This window comes from Astyanax mexicanus, chromosome 22 (genome assembly GCF_023375975.1).
Source record: "Astyanax mexicanus isolate ESR-SI-001 chromosome 22, AstMex3_surface, whole genome shotgun sequence".
Lineage (NCBI taxonomy): Eukaryota > Metazoa > Chordata > Actinopteri > Characiformes > Acestrorhamphidae > Astyanax > Astyanax mexicanus.
In genome coordinates, this window is record NC_064429.1 from 12,749,278 (window position 1) to 12,771,777 (window position 22,500).

General features: G+C 47.0%; 2 protein-coding genes across 7 annotated transcripts in view; one reads left to right on the forward strand and one right to left on the reverse strand.

Moving 5' to 3' along the window:
- Positions 1 to 4,382: 4,382 nt before the first annotated feature.
- lmbrd2a (LMBR1 domain containing 2a) lies at positions 4,383 to 18,317 on the forward strand. 3 transcript variants are annotated; one of them, XM_049470804.1, is made up of 19 exons: positions 4,383 to 4,667; positions 4,768 to 4,828; positions 4,950 to 5,148; positions 6,272 to 6,372; positions 6,717 to 6,815; positions 7,948 to 8,115; positions 8,208 to 8,418; positions 8,724 to 8,798; positions 9,061 to 9,174; positions 10,670 to 10,853; positions 11,215 to 11,396; positions 11,497 to 11,630; positions 11,880 to 11,985; positions 12,117 to 12,214; positions 13,902 to 14,005; positions 14,903 to 14,949; positions 15,897 to 15,984; positions 16,165 to 16,264; positions 16,733 to 18,317. In XM_049470804.1, exons 3-19 carry the CDS (start codon positions 4,975 to 4,977, stop codon positions 16,794 to 16,796), a joined length of 2,049 nt encoding a protein of 682 aa, XP_049326761.1. In that variant the 5' UTR covers positions 4,383 to 4,667; positions 4,768 to 4,828; positions 4,950 to 4,974; the 3' UTR covers positions 16,797 to 18,317. The 3 variants fall into 3 exon arrangements, with proteins under 3 accessions (XP_049326761.1, XP_022520563.2, XP_022520564.2); XM_022664842.2 differs by lacking the exon at positions 4,768 to 4,828 and having other exon boundaries at positions 4,384 to 4,667; XM_022664843.2 differs by lacking the exons at positions 4,383 to 4,667; positions 4,768 to 4,828 and adding an exon at positions 4,853 to 4,878.
- A 179-nt stretch (positions 18,318 to 18,496) lies between these two features.
- LOC103034561 (netrin receptor unc-5 homolog) overlaps positions 18,497 to 22,500 on the reverse strand; it is a 5,639-nt gene continuing 1,635 nt past the window's right edge. Inside the window, exons 4-8 of one of the 4 annotated variants that reach the window (XM_022664840.2) lie at positions 22,172 to 22,275; positions 21,827 to 22,007; positions 21,544 to 21,711; positions 20,013 to 20,174; positions 18,497 to 19,939 (exon numbers count right to left, since the gene is read on the reverse strand). In XM_022664840.2, the coding sequence (XP_022520561.1) occupies positions 19,896 to 19,939; positions 20,013 to 20,174; positions 21,544 to 21,711; positions 21,827 to 22,007; positions 22,172 to 22,275 (659 nt within the window). In that variant the 3' untranslated portion in view covers positions 18,497 to 19,895. The other 3 variants (XM_049470812.1, XM_049470814.1, XM_049470813.1) reach the window with 3 other exon arrangements.

The window sequence follows — 22,500 nt, forward strand, 5'->3', positions numbered from 1 at the left end:
ATTGTCCTCAAGATCAACATCTGCCATCATGTTACAGATCCCAGTACAGTAGTGACAGTGTGGCAAAATGATGTGTGAATGTGTGTGTGTAGAGTGTGTGTGTATAGTGTGTGTGTGTGTGTGTGTATAGTGTGTGTCTGTGTGTGTATAGTGTGTGTCTGTGTGTGTATATTGTGTGTGTGTGTGTGTATAGTGTGTGTGTATAGTGTGTGTGTATAGTGTGCGTGTGTGTGTGTGAGTGTGTGTATGTGTGGTTGGTGTGGTTGGTATTTAACTGCCGCTCTGGCGCCGCTCTGTAACTCTGTATCTGCTGGTGGTTTTTGGTTCTGCAGGACAGTGAGAAGCTCCGCCCCCCTCACTCATTACCACACTGATTAATTTCATACAGAAGCAAAAATACAGCCGTGAACAACAGAACCCAGAACACCTGGAGATCCTCCCCCACCGGAGCACCACGCCATGAGAAACACCACTGCTCAAACTGCACTACTGTAAACTCACTGCACCACTGCACCACTGTAAACTCACTGCACTACTGCACCACTGCACTACTGCACTACTACACTACTGCACCACTGCACTACTGCACCACTGCACTACTGTAAACTCACTGCACTACTGCACTACTGTAAACTCACTGCACCACTGCACTACTGCATTACTACACTACTGCACCACTGCACTAAGGCACCACTGCACTACTGTAAACTCACTGCACTACTGCACCACTGCACTACTGTAAACTCACTGCACTACTGCACCACTGCACTACTGTAAACTCACTGCACTACTACACTACTGCACCACTGCACTACTGTAAACTCACTGCACTACTGCACTACTACACTACTGCACCACTGCACAACTGTAAACTCACTGCACCACTGCAAACTCACTGCACTACTGCACCACTGCACTACTGTAAACTCACTGCACTACTGCACCACTGCACTACTGTAAACTCACTGCACTATTGCAGTACTACACTACTGCACCACTGCACTACTGTAAACTCACTGCACCACTGCACCACTGCACTACTGTAAACTCACTGCACTACTACACTACTGCACCACTGCACTACTGTAAACTCACTGCACTATTGCAGTACTACACTACTGCACCACTGCACTACTGTAAACTCACTGCACTACTGCACTACTGCACCACTGCACTACTGTAAACTCACTGCACTACTACACTACTGCACCACTGCACAACTGTAAACTCACTGCACCACTGCAAACTCACTGCACTACTGCACCACTGCACTACTGTAAACTCACTGCACCACTGCACTACTGTAAACTCACTGCACTACTGCACCACTGCACTACTGTAAACTCACTGCACTATTGCAGTACTACACTACTGCACCACTGCACTACTGTAAACTCACTGCACTATTGCAGTACTACACTACTGCACCACTGCACTACTGTAAACTCACTGCACTACTGCACTACTGCACCACTGCACTACTGTAAACTCACTGCACTACTACACTACTGCACCACTGCACTACTGTAAACTCACTGCACTACTGCACTACTACACTACTGCACCACTGCACAACTGTAAACTCACTGCACCACTGCACTACTGTAAACTCACTGCACTACTGCACCACTGCACTACTGTAAACTCACTGCACTATTGCAGTACTACACTACTGCACCACTGCACTACTGTAAACTCACTGCACTACTGCACTACTGTAAACTTACTGCACTACTGCACAAATACACAACTGAACCACTGCACTACTGTAAACTTACTGCACCACTGCACTACTGTGAACTCACTGCACTACTACACAACTGAACCACTGGACTACTGTACACTCACGGCACCACTGCACTACTACACTACTGCACCACTGCATTACTGCACTACTACACAACTGCACCACTCCACTACTGTAAACTCACTGCACTACTGCATTACTGCACTACTACACAACTGCACCACTGCACTATTGTAAACTCACTGCACTACTACACTACTGCACTATTGTAAACTCTGTAAACTGCACCACTTTGTACCATAGACTGTATATAAGAATGGACTGGACGTCTCCATTCACTCTCATTAAGGCAAATTGGAGCCAGAACTGTGTATTGTGTGAGTACTGAGTGTGTATTTGTATATTGTTTGTGTGTGTATTGTGTGAGTATTGTGTTTGTACTGTGTGTGTTTGTGAGCAATGTGTGTGAGTAGTGTGTGTGTGAGTAATGTGTGTGTGTGTGTGTGTGTAATTGTGGGATGTGGGATCAGGGCAGACAGCATATGGCCTCACTAAGCCTCTTCCACACCTGCTGTTTGCAGATACCCCGCCCACTTACACTCCTCCACCAATCAGTTGGCACCCCTGTCCTGTCCCAGGTCTGATCCAATCCTGAGAGGTAATGAGCTCAGAATCAGAACTCGGTCCACACTTGCAGGAGGAGCGCTAACGGAACCAGGCTGGGGAAACCGGGCTGAGGGAACCGGACTGGGGGAACCGAGCTAATGGAGGAGTGTGTGGAGCAGTGTGTGGAGTGTGTGCTGGGCGGGGTGTGTGTGGGGGAGGCGGTGGGGGTGCGGGTGGAGCAGTGGGAGGTGTGTGTGAGGTTGCTGGAGAACCTGAGTTTGGACCTGCTGGGTCAGCTCCAGACGCTGCTGGAGGACCGTGGTGTGTGCGTGCGCCTGCTGGGGGCGCTGTGGGCCGATGACCCGTCCGTTTGGGCCTTCCTCAACTACTGACCTGGCCGGAACCCAGAACCCGGCACCACCAGGTACAGCTGACTGCGCCTGGGCTTGAGCTGAGGTAAAACTACACTACCCACAATCCCACACTGGCACCAGCTTGTACCATCAGTGGACTAAGGGTGTTTTCACACCTGCACTGTTCATTTCGGCCCCTAATCGAACTGTATTTAGTTTACACTCTTGGTGCTTTTCCATTGGGCAGTTGTGAAAAAGTGGATCTGTTTGTGGTGAGAAAGTGATTCGGTCTCAAACCGACTCGACTATGAAATAAACTCCTCATGTCTGAACTAAACAGCTGTTCAGGTGCAGTTTAACCTGAGTTTTCATTACCCAGATCATTTATTACTACAGCTAATAACTAAGGAAAATCTCTGCTGTTGCAGAACAGGAGCAGCAGGTAATCAGGTGAGCTCCTACCAGAACCCGACCAGAACCCAGCTCTTCTAATGTGCTGTGGGCTTATTTCAGTAGAACTGAGCTGTACATATTGCTAAACGCTGAGCGCTATGCGTAAAGCTTGGTGGTGGTAGTGTTAGTGGTGATGCCACAGCGATGCCAGGGCTGCATTAACCCTGCAGTGCAGTACTCTGACCACCAGGTGGTGCAACAGGGTGAACTGTGACTGTACGAAAAAAGTATAGAATTAAGAATCACTTCAGAACCGAGTCACTCTGGCAGTATTCTGTGTGTCTGATGGCCGTTTGTTTGATCTCTGTTTTAAAGTCAGGATGTTTTCTTTCAGGTTGTGACCCGAACCGAACCAACCAGAACCACCTTACGGCCCAGTATCTGCAGATGGACTTCCTGTTCTGCTCTGCTGGTTTTTGTTCTGGATCTTCCGGCTCTACAGTATTCGCTGTAACCTGGGCTGGATTTAGATCAGTTCAGCAGCTGCTCTGCCACGCTGACCTGGACTTTCACCAACTGTTCACCATTACTCAACATTACTCATCATTATTCAACATTACTCACACCTACAACTTAATTCATATATAACTTCAATAAATAAACAAATATATAATAAACAGAAATGTGTATTTTTATGAGGCCGGGAACTGTTTAAGCTGTACTTGCCAAAACAATACAACAGTATTTTCTCATGCGCTGAATATGCATATATATGAGGGGGCTTCAGGTTTTCTCAATATTTACATCATGTGACTTTTTAAACCAATTAAACGGTAGAACAGATAATTGTGAGAATAAATTCAGGACAGAGATTAACAAGGTTTTAATTAGAGATGGATAAATTAACATTGAACATACTTATTATCTGCAAAATTTACTTGATTGTTACGCAGTTTTTTAATATGTCTCTCATATTATTTATAATTTAAGACCAATGTGAAACTATATTTTTAAAATAATAAAGTTTTTTAATTATCTCTGTCTGTAACTCCATTCAGTCTGCTGTCTAAAACCTGTTTACTGTAGAGAAACTGAAATATTAATTTTATTGTTTAGTAAAATGTTTATTGTGTTTTATAAAGTAAAGGAATATGTGGTTTATAAAGGTTATTAATGAGAGTTTTAGCTGTTTCGCTTCATTTATTCATCAGCGCCCACTGTTTTTCTATAACCGCTTCTCGGGCTGTTCATATAAAACTACATTTCCCACAACCCCACGCGCTCCGGCGCACTGACGTCAGCGCTAAAGGTTATGTACACAGAGGCATCGGGGAGAGTATCCGCGCGCTGCGGCTCCAATAGAATCGGTACCGGTACGGCCGTCCGGACGCGCCGAACACAGGGAACCAGAACCTCTAAACCCCGCCTTTAAACCCGCTCCGGACCCGATGAAACCACCGAACACCGGGAGCCGCAACCTGTAACCAGAACCTCCGACCCACAGCCCGCTACGTGTCACTCCGACCAGCTCCTTACTGGCCTGTACTGCTGTTTACTGGTCTGTTTTGGTAAGTATTGTTGTTAAATGGTCTGTACTGCTGTTTACCTGTCTGTACTAGTGTTCGCCGGTATGTACTGGTGTTAACTGAGCTTTACTGGTGTTTACAGGTCTGTACTGGTGTCCACTGGTGTGTACTGGTGTTAACCGGGCTTTACTGTTTTTTTACAGGTCTGTTCTAGTATTTACTGGTTTGTACTGGTGTTTACTGGTCTGTTTTGGTGTCTGCTGGTCTGTACTGGTGTTTACAGGTCTGTACTGAATGAAATAATTTGGTTTGTTTGGTTTACAGGAGGAGGATCACACCGGGGTTCAGGATGAGTGTTTGGGTTCTGGTGGTTGACGTGTGCGTGTGCGCGACGCTGGCCTTCCTGCTGCTGCGTCGCTATGGTGACCTCGCCAAGCAACAGCGCATGGTGCTGCTGGCAACGTTGTTGGCCTGGTGTCTGTGCTTCATCATCGTCTTCACCATCCCGCTGGACGTCAGCACGGTAAGCACCAGGAGCACTATTATCTGCTTATGCTCCGCCCACATTTATTCATTAAGGTGATCTCCCTCAGGTTTTTTGTTCCACCTCGTATAAAGCAGCAGTTACATCCTGGTTCTGACCAAAACACTGACCCCAGCACTGCCCAGAACACTGACCCCAGCACTGACCAGAACACTGACCCCAGCACTGACCCCAGCACTGACCAGAACACTGACCCCGAACACTGACCCTGAACACTGACCCCAGCACTGACCAGAACACTGACCCCGAACACTGACCCCAGCACTGACCAAAACACTGACCCCAGCACTGACCAAAACACTGACCCCAGCACTGACCAGAACACTGACCCCAGCACTGACCAGAACACTGACCCCGAACACTGACCCCAGCACTGACCAAAACACTGACCCCAGCACTGACCAAAACACTGACCCCAGCACTGACCAGAACACTGACCCCAGCACTGACCCCGAACACTGACCCAGAACACTGACCCTGAACACTGACCCCAGCACTGACCAAAACACTGACCCCAGCACTGACCAGAACACTGACCCCAGCACTGACCCCGAACACTGACCCCGAACACTGACCCCAGCACTGACCAAAACACTGACCCCAGCACTGACCAAAACACTGACCCCAGCACTGACCAGAACACTGACCCCAGCACTGACCCCGAACACTGACCCTGAACACTGACCCCAGCACTGACCAAAACACTGACCCCAGCACTGACCAGAACACTGACCCCAGCACTGACCAAAACACTGACCCCAGCACTGAGCAAAACACTGACCCCAGCACTGACCAGAACACTGACCCCAGCACTGACCAGAACACTGACCTCAGCCCTGACCAGAACACTGACTTCAGCACTGACCAGAACACTGACCAAAACACTGACCCCAGCACTGACCAAAACACTGACCCCACCACTGACCAGAACACTGACTTCAGCACTGACCAAAACACTGACCCTGAACACTGACCCCAGCACTGACCAGAACACTGACTTCAGCACTGACCAAAACACTGACCCCAGCACTATATAACACTGCTCTGTGTGTGTGTGTGTGTGTGTGTGTGTGTGTGTGTGTGTGTGTGTGTGTGTGCGCAGACGATCTATAATCAGTGTGTGATTGATAATCACCGTGTCATCAGTACGACGGCGAGTCGCTCCAATCAGACGGATAACTCCTCAGTGTTTCCCACACAAAGGTAACCTCACCTGTACATCAGTACACCTGTAAACTGTACAGTTGTAATAGCTGTATCGTGTTACCTGAACACTTTTACACCTGTAGACGTGCACTGCTGTTCACCTGTATAAATATATCTATATAAATATAACCTGAGCTCTGAGAGTAATGGAATAAAACTGTATTTACTCAGCGTGCTGATAAACCTGCAGATATTTAACTTCAGCCGACCAGTAATATTTACTGTAACTGTGTGTGTGTGTGCGTGCGTGTGCGCACGCCTGTGCGTGTGTGTGTGTGCACACCTGTGTGTGTGCGTGTGTGTGTGTGTGCTCACCTGTGCGTGTGTGTGTGTGTGTGCAGTGTTTCTAAGGTGTGTCACAAACCTTGGAGTTATATTCCGGATGGGGTTCTGCCGATATTCTGGAGAGTGGTGTACTGGACCTCACAGTCCCTGACCTGGTGAGAGAGACTCGCACACACACTCACACACTCACATTCCCACACACACATATCACACTCTTACACACAATCACAGTAATGCATGTTTATTATCACAGTTTTATTCCACCTTATACAACAGTTAGTGTATGATATTTGTGATAATATCACAGCCTTCTCACACTAAACCTGTACCACTCCGCCGATGCGTTGCCGAGTAACGGCGTATATACAGCTTAGAATCATCAACGCCATCAGCGGCAGCGTTAACTTAGCATAGGCTAGCACTCAGCCGCGGCATGCTCGCCGGCAGCGCTGACTGTCTTTTGTGGAAAAAAGGGAAAGAAAATTGCTCTGCTAATGCCGTCTGACAGCCAGAACACTAACTTAACCAGCCAGGCTAGGCTAGGCTAAGTTAATGCTGAGCTAAAGCAAGCTACGCTAACCTAACCACAGTCCAGCCGGCTAGCTAAAACCAACACCACCCAGCAAAACAAGCAGAAATTCTCAAAAAATGCGCAGCGTTCACCTGAAGACGACTCCACGGAGCAGGAGAGGAGAGTATTAGCGTTATTTCACGCTCCTAACGTTATCATCTTCGCTTATTCACAATTTACAACTTTCGTGGTGTTAGTCTGTATGAACCATACACCGTTTTGTAGGGAAGTTTCAGTTCTGTTACAGTTGTTGTGGAACTACTTTTTGGTGGAAGGCACAGTCCATATTAAAGCATATTCAAACTTAATTTCTTAAAGTTCTTTGATTTATTTTCTTTATTCATTTTGTAAAAATAAACTGTTGTATAAAAGCAATAGAACACTCGAGGTCGTGTGTTATCACGTGTTATTCATGATAACACACTCCCTCTCGTGTTCTATTGCTTAATTAAATGGAGCAGTGGTTCTGTCTAAGGCACCAAAATGTAACTATTTAAGGTGGAATAGTTTTTTTTTTTTTTTAAAGCAAAACTTTTCTAATTTTGCTTGCTTGTGTGTGTGTACACGTGTACGTGTGTGCGTGTGTGTGTACGCGTGTGCGTGTGTGTGTACGCGTGTGTGCGCGTGCGTGTACGCGTGTGTGTGTGTGCGTGTGTGTACGCGTGTGCGTGCGTGCGTGCGTGTGTGTACGCGTGTGCGCGTGTGTGTGTGTTCAGGCTCCTGATCCCCTTCATGCAGTCGTACGCTCGTTCCGGAGCGTTCTCAATTTCAGGAAAGATAAAAACAGCACTGATCGAGAACGCTATCTACTACGGAACCTACCTGTTCATCTTCTGCTCGCTCCTCATCTACGTTGCCATCAGCCCACAGTGGCACCTGTCCTGGTATTACACGCTTATTACACACTTATTACACATGTATTACACACGTATTACCCGCTTATTACAATACAAAACCGACACACTTTTCCTCACAGGTACAACCTGCGCACCATCGGCATCACAGCCGCCAACACCTGGGGGCTGTTCCTGCTGGTGCTTTTGCTGGGATACGGGCTAGTGGAAATCCCGCGCTCCTATTGGCTGGCATCATGCCACGGACACCTGCTGGCCAAAACTTACTTTAAGGTGGCGAAGCTAATGACGGAAAAAGCAGAAGCCGAAGAGAACCTGGAGGACGTGATGGAGGTGAAGGACAGGGTGGAGGAGTGGATAAAGAGACGGATAGCGATAGTGTGATGAAGGGATGGATAGCGATAGAGTGATGAAGGGATGGATAGCGATAGAGTGATGAAGGGATGGTTGGTGAAGGGATGGTTGGATGGTTAAGCAGCAGGAGGGATGACTGCATAAACTGCTGAGTAAATGGACAAATCAGTAAATTGGTGGATAAATGAATAAATAGCGGGGTGAATGTCTTATCTTAACTTTGTGTGTGTGCGTGTTTGTTTGTTTTTTTGTGTGCGTGTGTGTGCGCGTGTTTGTGTGTGTAGGATGTGCGAGGTGTCAATGAAAGCATTAAATACAACCATCCTCTGAGGAAGTGCATCGACACCATTCTAAAAAAGGTAAAACACTCTCTCTCTCACACACACACTACACACACACACTATACATACACACTATACACACACACACACACTATACATACATACACATATATAGATTCCCCAGGCAGAACAGCACTGTATCAACACGTCATTATACAGCAACACCAGAGCAACCACCCAGCAACCACTACACAACAGTTCACTTATGTCCTAGCAACCACCCAGCACTTCGTAGCAACCCAATCAAAGACTCCTGCTAAACACAGCTTCTCTCTCTCAGTGTCCGCTGGAGTATCAGGAGAAGTTGGGGAGGAATATGGATGATTATGAGGATTTTGATGATGAGAGGAATTCCTGCCCCAGTAAGAAGAGTCTGGTTAAACTCCATAAACAGGTCAGGAATTTTCCGGAACTCTACGCCCTATACCCTAACACTACGCACTATACCCTAACCTTATACCCTATACCCTAACCTTATACCCTAACCCTACGCCCTATACCCTAACCTTATATCCTAACCCTACGCCCTGTACCCTAACCTTATACCCTAACCCTACGCCTTATACCCTAACCCTACGCCCTACACCCTTACCTTATACCCTAACCCTACACCCTATAGCTACATCCTAACCCCTACACACTAACCCTATACCCTACACCCTATCCCTACATCCTAACCCCTACACCCTAACCCTACACCCTATACCCTTACCTTATACCCTAACCCTACGCCCTATACCCTAACGCTACATCCTAACCCCTACACCCTACACACTAACCCAACCCCTACACACTAACCCTACACCCTATACACTAACCCTACATCCTAACCCCTACACCCTAACGCTATATCCTAACCCCTACACCCTATACCCTAACCCTACACCTACATCCTAACCGTACACCCTTCAGCCTATACACTACAGCCAATACCCTACACCCTATATCTCTATACTCTACACCTACACCCTGTATTCTATACCTACACCCTAACCCTATACCCTACATCCTATACCCTACACCCTAACCCTACACTCTAACCCTACATCCTATACCCTTCACCCTAACCCGACAGCCACACCCTACACCCTAACACTACACCCTATACCCTAATGCTACACCCTATACCCTACACCCTATACCCTACACCTTACAACCTACACCCTACAGTCTATACCCTACACCTACATCCTAACTGTACACCCTTCAGCCTATACACTACAGCCTATACTCTACACCCTATATCCTGCACTCTATACTCTACACCTACACCCTGTATTCTACACCTACACCTAGAGCTGGGCGATTAATCAATTAATTCAAGTTTACAGTTAAGGACGATGTGTTTTTATGAAAATTGATTTTCTCTGAGTTATAATTTTCACCACAGACACTCTCCTGAGCTTAGCCCCGCCCCCTCTCTCCCTCCCTCCCTGCCTATTTAAAAAGGAACAGAAGTTGTTCATTTGTTGGAGTTCATTTGTATCATTTCTAACATATTTAGTGTTTTTACTCACTTTTTTTCTCTCTCACAACCTTAATCCTTTACAGACGTCATTTAGCGACTTCTAGCGACTTTTAGTAGATTTTAGGTTTTTTTTGGGCCATATCTATACCCTAACTCCCTATACTCTACTCCCTATACCTAAACCCTATACTTTATACCCCTTACATACACTCTGATCCTAACGTTTAAGTCCTTGCTGGAATTAAAGCGATAGTTCCTGCTAACCCTGGCCAATGATCAGCGTGAGTTTCTATCGCAGATCCAGTTATTTAGTCTTACACTAGAGGAACCATAGCAACCACCTGAAATAGTTTAATATATGCCTGCTAGCTTCTCCATAGCATCCAGTGGAGGTATTGTATTTAATCACGGTGTGTTACAGGTGATTTATGCGGTTCAGAGACATAACCGTACCCAGGTGCAGTGGCAGATTCTATTGGACGAGGCCTTCCATTTGGAGGACGTGGCTAAAAATGAGACAAGCTCCGCCCACCAGTTCATCCACAGCTTTCCTTCGGTTCAGCCGTCGCGCTGGATCAGTAAATACATCTACACCCCCACCGCAGGTACACATCCCCCCACCCTGCAGCACCTCACACCGCCCGGCGCTTCCCGCTAAACCACCTTCCCATGAAGCTTCTTTAATTTATAACATCTAGCTAATTAATCAGATTAGCACTGCAGCCTACACCACTAGGGATATTAGCATAGTCTAAGCATGGCTTAAACCATGTTCAGCATCACTATGTTGATACGTTAGCATTGCTGCATAACTCATTAAATACTGTCTGATATTAAGAAGGTGTTGCTATCCTAGCTTTAGCATTGTAGCTACTGTAGCACAGCTGAAATCTGTGAAAGTGTTCCGGCTGGTCCTGTAATAACTCGTGCGTGTGTGTGTGTGTGTGTGTGTGTGTGTGTGCGCAGAGTGGTACTGGGAGTGTGTGCTGAGGCGGTGGTGCTGCCGTGTGTTGGCGGTGGGGTTGTGTGTGGTGTCTGTGGCGGTGGTGTGGTCAGAGTGTACATTCTTCAGCACTCAGCCGGTTCTCTCACTCTTCGCCATCTTCATCCAGCTCGCAGAGAGACAGTACAACTACCTGTACATCCAGGTAACACACACACACACTCTTAAATCAGTACTACAAATAAATACTGTGGCTACATTGGTTATTATGTAATTGTGTGTGTGTGTGTGTGTGTGTGTTCTAGGTGGTGTGCTTCATTATTATAATGTTCCTGTGTTACTGCGTTTACTCCACCGTGTTTCGGATCCGAGTGTTTAACTACTATTACCTCGCCCCCCATCACCAGACCGACGCCTACAGCCTGCAGTTCAGCGGCATGTACGACTACACACACACACACACTACACAAACACACACACACTACACATTCACACACACACACACACTACACAAACACACACACACTACACATACACACACTATAAACACACACACACACACACACACTACATATACACACACATACACACACCACATTACACATACACTACACACATGCTACACACACACTTTTTTGGAGTACTTTAAGTATGTTTGTAATTAATAATGTTTTGTGTTTGTGTGTAGGTTATTCTGCCGGTTGACTCCGCCCCTGTGTTTGAATTTTCTGGGTGTGATTCATATGGACTCTACCATCTCCCACCAGCAGAGGCAGCAGACCAGCTACACCTCAGTAAGTCTCACACACACTCAAACACCCATACACACACTATATACACACACACATACTCTCATACACATACACACACACATTCACACTCATACACACACATGTAAATATGTAACAATTTTTCTTTCTTTCAGATTATGGGATCTATGCAGGTTCTGTCGTTCATTGCTAACGGATTCTATATCTACTACCCAATGCTTATAGTGCTGCTCTGCATCGCCACCTATTTCAGGTAACAACGGGTCAGTGGTGTAACTGTGGGGTGTGTAACGGGTCAGTGGTGTAACTGTGGGGTGTGTAACTGTGGGGTGTGTAACGGGTCAGTGGTGTAACTGTGGGGTGTGTAACTGTGGGGTGTGTAACGGGTCAGTGGTGTAACTGTGGGGTGTGTAACGGGTCAGTGGTGTAACTGTGGGGTGTGTAACGGGTCAGTGGTGTAACTGTGGGGTGTGTAACGGGTCGGTGGTGTAACTGTGGGGTGTGTAACGGGTAGGTGGTGTAACTGTGAGGTGTGTAACGGGTCGGTGGTGTAACTGTGAGGTGTGTAACGGGTCGGTGGTGAAACTGTGGGGTGTGTAACGGGTCGGTGGTGTAACTGTGGGGTGTGTAACGGATCGGTGGTGTAACTGTGGGGTGTGTAACGGGGCGGTGGTGTAACTGTGAGGTGTGTAACGGGTCAGTGGTGTAACTGTGGGGGTGTAACGGGTCAGTGGTGTAACTGTGGGGTGTGTAACGGGTCAGTGGTGTTATTGTGGGTGTGTAACGGTCAGTGGTGTAACTGTGGGGTGTGTAACTGTGGGGTGTGTAACGGGTCGGGGTGTAACTGTGGGGTGTGTAACTGTGGGGTGTGTAACGGGTCAGGGGTGTAACTGTGGGGTGTGTAACGGGTCAGGGGTGTAACTGTGGGGTGTGTAACGGGTCAGGGGTGTAACTGTGGGGTGTGTAACGGATCGGTGGTGTAACTGTGGGGTGTGTAACGGGTCGGTGGTGAAACTGTGGGGTGTGTAACGGGTCGGTGGTGTAACTGTGGGGTGTGTAACGGATCGGTGGTGTAACTGTGGGGTGTGTAACGGGGCGGTGGTGTAACTGTGAGGTGTGTAACGGGTCAGTGGTGTAACTGTGGGGGTGTAACGGGTCAGTGGTGTAACTGTGGGGTGTGTAACGGGTCAGTGGTGTTATTGTGGGTGTGTAACGGTCAGTGGTGTAACTGTGGGGTGTGTAACTGTGGGGTGTGTAACGGGTCAGTGGTGTAACTGTGGGGTGTGTAACGGATCGGTGGTGTAACTGTGGGGTGTGTAACGGGTCGGTGGTGAAACTGTGGGGTGTGTAACGGGTCGGTGGTGTAACTGTGGGGTGTGTAACGGATCGGTGGTGTAACTGTGGGGTGTGTAACGGGGCGGTGGTGTAACTGTGAGGTGTGTAACGGGTCAGTGGTGTAACTGTGGGGGTGTAACGGGTCAGTGGTGTAACTGTGGGGTGTGTAACGGGTCAGTGGTGTTATTGTGGGTGTGTAACGGTCAGTGGTGTAACTGTGGGGTGTGTAACTGTGGGGTGTGTAACGGGTCGGGGTGTAACTGTGGGGTGTGTAACTGTGGGGTGTGTAACGGGTCAGGGGTGTAACTGTGGGGTGTGTAACGGGTCAGTGGTGTAACTGTGGGGTGTGTAACGGGTCAGTGGTGTAACTGTGGGGTGTGTAACGGGTCGGGGTGTAACTGTGGGGTGTGTAACGGGTCGGGGTGTAACTGTGGGGTGTGTAACGGGTCAGTGGTGTAACTGTGGGGTGTGTAACGGGTCAGGGGTGTAACTGTGGGGTGTGTAACGGGGCAGTGGTGTAACTGTGAGGTGTGTAACGGGTCAGTGGTGTAACTTTGGGGGTGTAACGGGTCAGTGGTGTAACTGTGGGGTGTTTTTTTCTATAGTTTGGGGACGAGGTGTTTGAATCTGTTGGGCTTTCAGCAGTTTATGGGAGATAATGATCTGACCTCTGACCTCGTAGATGAAGGAAAAGAGCTCATCCGCAGAGGTAATGAACTTTCTCCTTCTCCCCGTCCCTCCTCTCCTCTTCCTCTCTCTACTTTTCCTCCTCTCCTCCTCCTCTCTCTCCTCCTCCCTCTCCTCCTCCTCTCTTCTCCTCGTCCCTCTCTCCTCCTCCTCCTCCTCCTCCTCGTCCCTCTCCTCTCTTCTCCTCATCCCTCTCTCCTCTACTCCTCTCCTCCTCCTCTCCTCCACCTCATCTCTCTCCTCTTCTCCTCCTCCTCTCCCTCTTCCTTCCTCTCTCCTCCTCCTCCTCTCTTCTCCTCATCCCTCTCTCTCCTCCTCCTCCTCGTCCCTCTCCTCTCTTCTCCTCATCCCTCTCTCCTCTACTCCTCTCCTCCTCCTCTCCTCCACCTCATCTCTCTCCTCTTCTCCTCCTCCTCTCCCTCTTCCTTCCTCTCTCCTCCTCCTCTCTCTGCTTCTCCTCCTCTCCTCCTCGTCCCTCTCCTCCTTGTCCCTCTCCTCCTTCCCCCTCTCTCCTCCTCCTCCTCTCTCTGCTTCTCCTCCTTCCTCTCCTCCTCCTCTCTCTGCTTCTCCTCCTCGTCCCTCTCATCCTATCCTCCTCCTCCTCCCTCTCTCCCTCCTCTTCCTCTCTCTCCTTTCTCTACTTCTCCTCCCTCTCTCTCCTCCTCCTTCCTCCTCTCTCCTCCTCCCTCTCTCTCCTCTCCTCCTCCTCCTCTCTCTCTCTGCGTCTCCTCCTCCTCCTCCTCCTCCCTCTCTCTCTTCCACTCTCTCCTCCTCCTCACTCTGCTTCTCCTCCTCTCCTCCTCCTCCCCTTCTCTCCTCTCCTCCCCTTCTCTCCTTCTCCTCTTCCTTTCCTCCCCTTCACCCTTTTATTGTTAAAGTGTGTGTTTGTGTGTGTGTGTGTGTGTGTGTGTGCGTACAGAGCGGAGAAAGAGACAGAGGAGTGAAGATGGACAGAACAGACGGAAGGTAAATATCACTATTTAAATAATTGTTATTTACGCCGTGTGATTGTGTAGGAGTTAAATAATCGTTATTTACGCCGTGTGATTGTGTAGGAGTTAAATAATTGTTATTTACGCCGTGTGATTGTGTAGGAGTTAAATAATCGTTATTTACGCCGTGTGATTGTGTAGCAGTTAAATAATCGTTATTTACGCCGTGTGATTGTGTAGGAGTTAAATAATCGTTATTTACGCCGTGTGATTGTGTAGGAGTTAAATAATCGTTATTTACGCCGTGTCATTGTGTAGGAGTTAAATAATCGTTATTTACGCCGTGTGATTGTGTAGGAGTTAAATAATTGTTATTTACGCCGTGTGATTGTGTAGGAGTTAAATAATCGTTATTTACGCCGTGTGATTGTGTAGGAGTTAAATAATCGTTATTTACGGCGTGTGATTGTGTAGGAGTTAAATAATTGTTATTTACGGCGTGTGATTGTGTAGGAGTTAAATAATCGTTATTTACGCCGTGTGATTATGTAGGAGTTAAATAATCGTTATTTACGCCGTGTGATTGTGTAGGAGTTAAATAATCGTTATTTACGCCGTGTGATTGTGTAGGAGTTAAATAATTGTTATTTACGCCGTGTGATTGTGTAGGAGTTAAATAATCTTTATTTACGCCGTGTGATTGTGTAGGAGTTAAATAACCTTTATTTACGGCGTGTGATTGTGTAGGAGTTAAATAATCGTTATTTACGCCGTGTGATTGTGTAGGAGTTAAATAATTGTTATTTACGCCGTGTGATTGTGTAGGAGTTAAATAATCGTTATTTACGCCGTGTGATTGTGTAGGAGTTAAATAATCGTTATTTACGCCGTGTGATTGTGTAGGAGTTAAATAATCGTTATTTACGCCGTGTGATTGTGTAGGAGTTAAATAATCGTTATTTACGCCGTGTGATTGTGTAGGAGTGGATGGAGAAGTACACAGCGAGGAGTCGGAGCTCGTACTCTGAACTCAGAGAGAACACCACAGATCTCACCGACAGCAGGAGAAGTACAACTCCTCTACACACACTCACACACACACACACACACACACATTATACACACAATCACATGCACACTCATTATTTACACACAGATACACAAATTATATATATACATACATTATTCACGTGTAAATAATGAGTATGTGTAATGTATAACTGGTGTGTGTGTGTGTGTGTGTGTGTAGGTCAGTCTGGGAGAGAGCATGGTGATCAGTCGGAGCTGCTGCAGGACGTCGAGCCGCTGGACTTTAACGAGGAGGATCTGCAGGACGTGGCGGACAGAAGGTTTGTATAGTTTGTGTGTGTGTGTGTGTGTGTGTGCATGCGTGCAAATGTTTTCAAGTCATCACCCTTTTCATCTCTGTAGACATCAGGATCATCTTGTGTAGAACTCTGTAGTTCTGTTCATTATTATACACTGTTCTAAACCACACCCACCCACCACACCAAGCCACACCCTCTTACCGCAACAACTAACAACTGGAGGGGGTCTAGGGAATGTTAGGGGCGTGTCTACAGCGATAAGATTGGTGACAGTGTTTGTTTGCTTAGCATCTCCAGTTGTAAACTAAAGAAAGGGACTTTCTGAGAAATGGACTGAAACTGATCAGTTAAAACTAATCACAGTTTGATCACTGAAGTGCTGTTCAGTGTTTCTGTAATTATGATGGGATTAGAGCGCCCTCTAGTTCCTCCAAATAGCACAAAATAATCCCTCTCTCTCTCTCTTTGTGTGTGTGTGTGTGTGTGCAGGTATGGGGGCGGGCGCTACCTGTCCACCTCAGCGTCCCGTACACGAATCTTTGACGACGTATGAGAGAAGGAAGTTGAAGAGAAAAAAAAAGACAGAATTTGCACTTTTTCACCTCCCTGTTTTCTGAAGTGACCTATTCACCTGTTCCTGAGTGTGTGAGAACCAGTAGGGGTGGGGTAATGTGTGTGTGTGTGTGTGTGTGTGTGTGTGTGAGTGTGTTTCTTAACACAGAGCCGACTGTTAAATGCTGCACACGTACTGCTGTACTGAACCTTTGCCTTAAACCAGTTAAGGAACACGAACCCTCCCAGTAACACCAGTGTCTCTTTCAGTTTGGGTTCAGGCTAGATAATTATTTTGTTAATACTGTAAATAAAATAGTAATAAACGCTCGATACTCTCCGGGTTTCAGGAGTAACACTGCTCTCCATCACTGAACCCGAGCTTTAGTCCTGAACTATAAAACATTCATCAGACTAAACATCCCATAAAACCAAGATAAAACTACAGCAGATCCTAAACTTACTCTCCGGGTTTCAGGAGTAACACTCTCCAGACTGGGAGTGCACTAGTAGTGAACAGGGAGTGAACTGGAAATAAACTGGGAATGAACAGGGAGTGAACTGAGAATGAACAGGGAGTGAACTGAGAATGAACAGGGAGTGAACAGGGAATGAACAGGGAGTGAACTGAGAATGAACAGGGAGTGAACTGAGAATGAACAGGCAGTGAACAGGGAGTGAACTGGGAATGAACAGGGAGTGAACTGGGAATGAACAGGGAGTGAACTGAGAATGAACAGGGAGTGAACTGGGAATGAACAGGGAGTGAACTGAGAATGAACAGGGAGTGAACTGGGAATGAACAGGGAGTGAACTGAGAGTGAACAGGGAGTGCACTGAGAGTGAACAGGGAGTGAACTGGTTGGAGGCTCTCAAAGTAAATAAAAGCAAGCGCTACATACGTTAGCTGAAACTCATCAGGGAACCTAAAAATATTAAAGCTACAGACTTTAAGGGAAAGTGAGTATTTAGCAGTTAGCGCTGTGTTTATGTAGCTGTTAGCAACATGCTAGCACTACACTGCCACATATAAAGCTGCAGCGCAAGCTATAGTGCAAGGAGATGCCATTAGCATATGCTAATGCTAATGTAAAGGACTGTCTGTAGGAGGGGTAGCCACGCTATTAGTTGCTGCAGGCTAATGCGCTAATCTCTCTGCACGTAGGTTTTACTGAAGGCTGCTGGAGTGGGCGGGGCGTGTTTACGGGATGAATGACAGGACTGTGATAAACACTGTAAAACTGGGGTTCTGCTGTTCCTGCAGAGCCGAGGAGAGCACTGAGCTCCTCAAAAGAGCTTTAAGTGTGTGTGTGTGTGTGTAATGAGTGTGCTGGAGAACAGAGGGCTCTGATTGGTCAGTTTAATGTGTTTGGTGTTCTCTTCTCTGAAATACCTCAAATAAACAACTCCACCTCTGACCTTTGACCTCCTTCACCTTCTCACTCCAGGATGGAGATACAAGGATAGCGTCTGTGTTTTAATGAAGATCAGTGAATCTAAAAATAAACGAACGTAATTACTATCGACTATAATCATTTTCTTTTTATAATAATAATTTTCTCTATGTATTTATTTATTTTAAAATAGAATTATTCAGTTACATTTTGAACAGTATGTGTGTGTGTGTCAGGAGAAGGTAAATAGGTGAGAGTACAGTATAGTAAATGTACCACATTTTAATAACTATATAAATCACCGTGATTTTGTTTTTTAAATAAATTTTATTCAGTTTTCAAACAAGATCAAACAATACACCCATTAACCGAAACAACGGCAACATGCAAATCGGAAAGTACAAATAATGAAAATAATATTACAGCCCTTCTGGCTTACCACAGCTATAAATATTCATCATAATCCACAGTAGAGTTTAGATCGACCCGGCCCGAGCCCGTGCACGCTCTGCCCGAACCATAAACTGTCATTATGAGCCCGAGGTTGACCCGACCCATAAACTGGCTGTTTTTGGGCCGTTTGAATGAGCGGAATCTGTTCAGATTAATGTTATTTAACACTGAAGGAGCACAGACCTATTATTTAATAAAAATGTTTTTTTAAGAACAGCTGCAGACAGCGCTGCAAGTCAAACGCGGACTTTGTGGAGTAGCTCACATGCGGCCAGAGCAGTGTGATTATAATATTATAACTGGTGCACCTTTCTTGTAAATTACAAGGTTATAATAGTTTTGAAATTTTCATTATAGTTTAATTTAATTTTATTATTATTATTTTTTTATAGTGGGTTTGCTAGTTTTTATTAGTTTTTGCACATCACATCAGAGAGCTCAATGTGAGAAACACATAAACTAACTCAAAAACTGAAAAAACTTTACAGGTTTCACTAATTTTCACCAAAGTTATTAACTATCAGTGAGTAAGAGAGAGAGAGAGAGTTAATCCTTCGGCGTGGGGTGTTCAGGTGTCGTTATTTAGTGCCGAATCTGACTCCCCGCAGAATCCGGCTCCGCGTGCGGCACAACACAGCGCAGTAAAAATGCTGGAGTGAAAACAGCGCTTATTAAATAATAAAAAACACAAAAAACAAAGGGTACTCTATTTCAATTTGTTTTAGTTAATTTTATAAACACACTATACAGTTCCAGTAAGTTATGTTTTTTCCTTTTAATTACCGTTTTTATTAGTTTCAGTTAACAAAAATGTTTTTTCACTTTCAGTTTTAGTTATTTCGTTCGTTTTCGTTAAGGATAATACTTGGTTCCTTAGCTATATTGTGATTATCACGCTAGAGCTTTATATAAAATAAAAATATAATTAAAAAACAGATGCCTGCATCTCAGACTATTTTCTGGATCCCGACCTGACCCGGCCCGAGGAATGAAGATGGGTTCAGGCAGAGAATCTAAGCTCTAATCCACGGTGATGCAGTCACTCTGCAGAAGCTTCATCAACTGTATCCCCCAGGGGGCGCCAGAGCGCCGCGGAAATAAATAGTTATATCAAAAACATTTGGAGAAAAACAACAGATAAATAGCGCATCCTGTCGGTTATCTGGTGTAGCTGATACAGAAAAAAACACTGACTGGCACTGGCAGGCTGCGGTTGCCGTGGTATCGGAGTGGAACCTCCTGCGGGTCTGGGATCAGAACTGCAGAACCCGTCCGAGAGGAGAACCAGGCCGGACTCCTGCAGGAGACATGCTAACATTAACATCACAGCTCACACCAGCCAATCAGAAGGCAGTATTGAGGAGACTCACCTGTGTGTGTAGCTGTGATGCAGGTGGGCTGGAACGCCCCGGTGGTGATAGTGTTGGTGGGAGGGTTGAGGTGGTATCTGTGGTACAGCAGCAGAGCAACAAGGGGAACCAGCAGGACCATCACAGCCAGAACACACACACACACCATCACACCGTCCATCCCTGTAACACACACACATACACCATCACACCGTCCATCCCTGTAACACACACACACACCATCACACCGTCCATCCCTGTAACACACACACACCATCACACCGTCCATCCCTGTAACACACACACACACACACACACCATCACACCGTCCATCCCTGTAACACACACACACACCATCACACCGTCCATCCCTGTAACACACACACACACACCATCACACCGTCCATCCCTGTTACACACACACCATCACACCGTCCATCCCTGTAACACACACACACACACACCATCATCGTCCATCCCTGTAACACACACACACACCATCACACCGTCCATCCCTGTAACACACACACACTATCACACCGTCCATCCCTGTAACACACATACACACCTTCCATCCCTGTAACACACACACACACCATCACACCGTCCATCCCTGTAACACACACATCACACCGTCCATCCCTGTAACACACACCATCACACCGTCCATCCCTGTAACACACACACACACCATCACACCGTCCATCCCTGTAACACACACACACACCATCACACCGTCCATCCCTGTAACACACACACACACCATCACACCGTCCATCCCTGTAACACACACACACACCATCACACCGTCCATCCCTGTAACACACACACACACCATCACACCGTCCATCCCTGTAACACACACACACCATCACCGTCCATCCCTGTAACACACACACACCATCACACCGTCCATCCCTGTAACACACACCATCACACCGTCCATCCCTGTAACACACACACACACACCATCACACCGTCCATCCCTGTAACACACACACACACCATCACACCGTCCATCCTTGTAACACACATACACACCATCACACCTTCCATCCGGTGGGGTTTGGGGAGGAGTGTGTGTTACCTGGGCAGTGGGCGTTGCAGCAGATTGTGGGCGGGGTTTGGGGAGGAGTCTGTGTTACCTGGGCAGTGAGCAGTGCAGCAGATTGTGGGCGGGGTTTGGGGAGGAGTGTGTGTTACCTGGGCAGTGGGCGGTGCAGCAGATTGTGGGCGAGGTTTGGGGAGGAGTGTGTGTTACCTGTGCAGTGGGCGGTGCAGCAGATTGTGGGCAGGGTTTGGGGAGGAGTCTGTGTTACCTGGGCAGTGGGTGGTGCAGCAGATTGTGGGCGGGGTTTGGGGAGGAGTCTGTGTTACCTGGGCAGTGGGTGGTGCAGCAGATTGTGGGCGGGGTTTGGGGAGGAGTCTGTGTTTCCTGAGCAGTGAGCGGTGCAGCAGATTGTGGGGGGGGGTTTGGGGAGGAGTCTGTGTTACCTGTGCAGTGGGCGGTGCAGCAGATTATGGGCGGGGTTTGAGGAGGAGTCTGTGTTACCTGGGCAGTGGGCGGTGCAGGTGAGTTTTTGAACTGCATGTCCGTCACACTGTGTGCCACCGTTTAGCGGAGCCGGACTGGAGCAGCTGCGTGTCCGGTGCCGAAAGCTCCGCCCACATTCACCACTACACACTGACCACTCTGTCCACATGGACCAGCCCCCGTTCACTATGGCAACAAACACACACCTTATAATTACAGCATAAGCAATGCAGGTAACACTTTTGATTTATAGAGATACTTGTTTAAATAACAGCTTATCGTCCGCTGTGCTGAAACTGACCATAGACGGTGACGGTTGCCGTGGTGCTGTGTCTCTTAGCTACAATGTTGTGAGCGATGCAGGTGTAGTCAGCTGTATCGGACAGTCTCGCCTTTTTGATTATCAGACTGTGATCAGTAGTGATGTAGAAATTCCGATCAGCTGCAGGATCAATAACATCTCCGTTCTTCACCCACTCCACCTGCAGGACACACAGAGAATTACACCCCCGTCTCCCAGCACCATTCTACTGAAAAACACAGTAGTTTTTTTTAATAAATTTTAGTAATTTAGTTTCTAATAAAGTGGCCAGTATGTACAATCAAAAGGTGTAGAAAAGTGTATTTTGTGTGTGTGTGTGTATACCTGGGCAGGTGGGATCCCCTCAGGTGGACGGCACTGTAGCAGAACCTCCTGACTCAGAGCCACTTCATCCCCCAGTGGCTCCAACTCAAACACCTTCTTCAGATCTACACACACACACACACACACACAAACACACAGAAACACACACACACACAGAAACACACACACACACACAGAAACACACACACACAGAAACACACACACACAGAAACACAGAAACACACACACACAGGTACCAGTGAGGGTTTATATGCTGTGTTATAAACACTGTTTTACTGTAATCTAAACTACAGTAGTGATCTGTGCACCGATAATCACAGCTACACGTG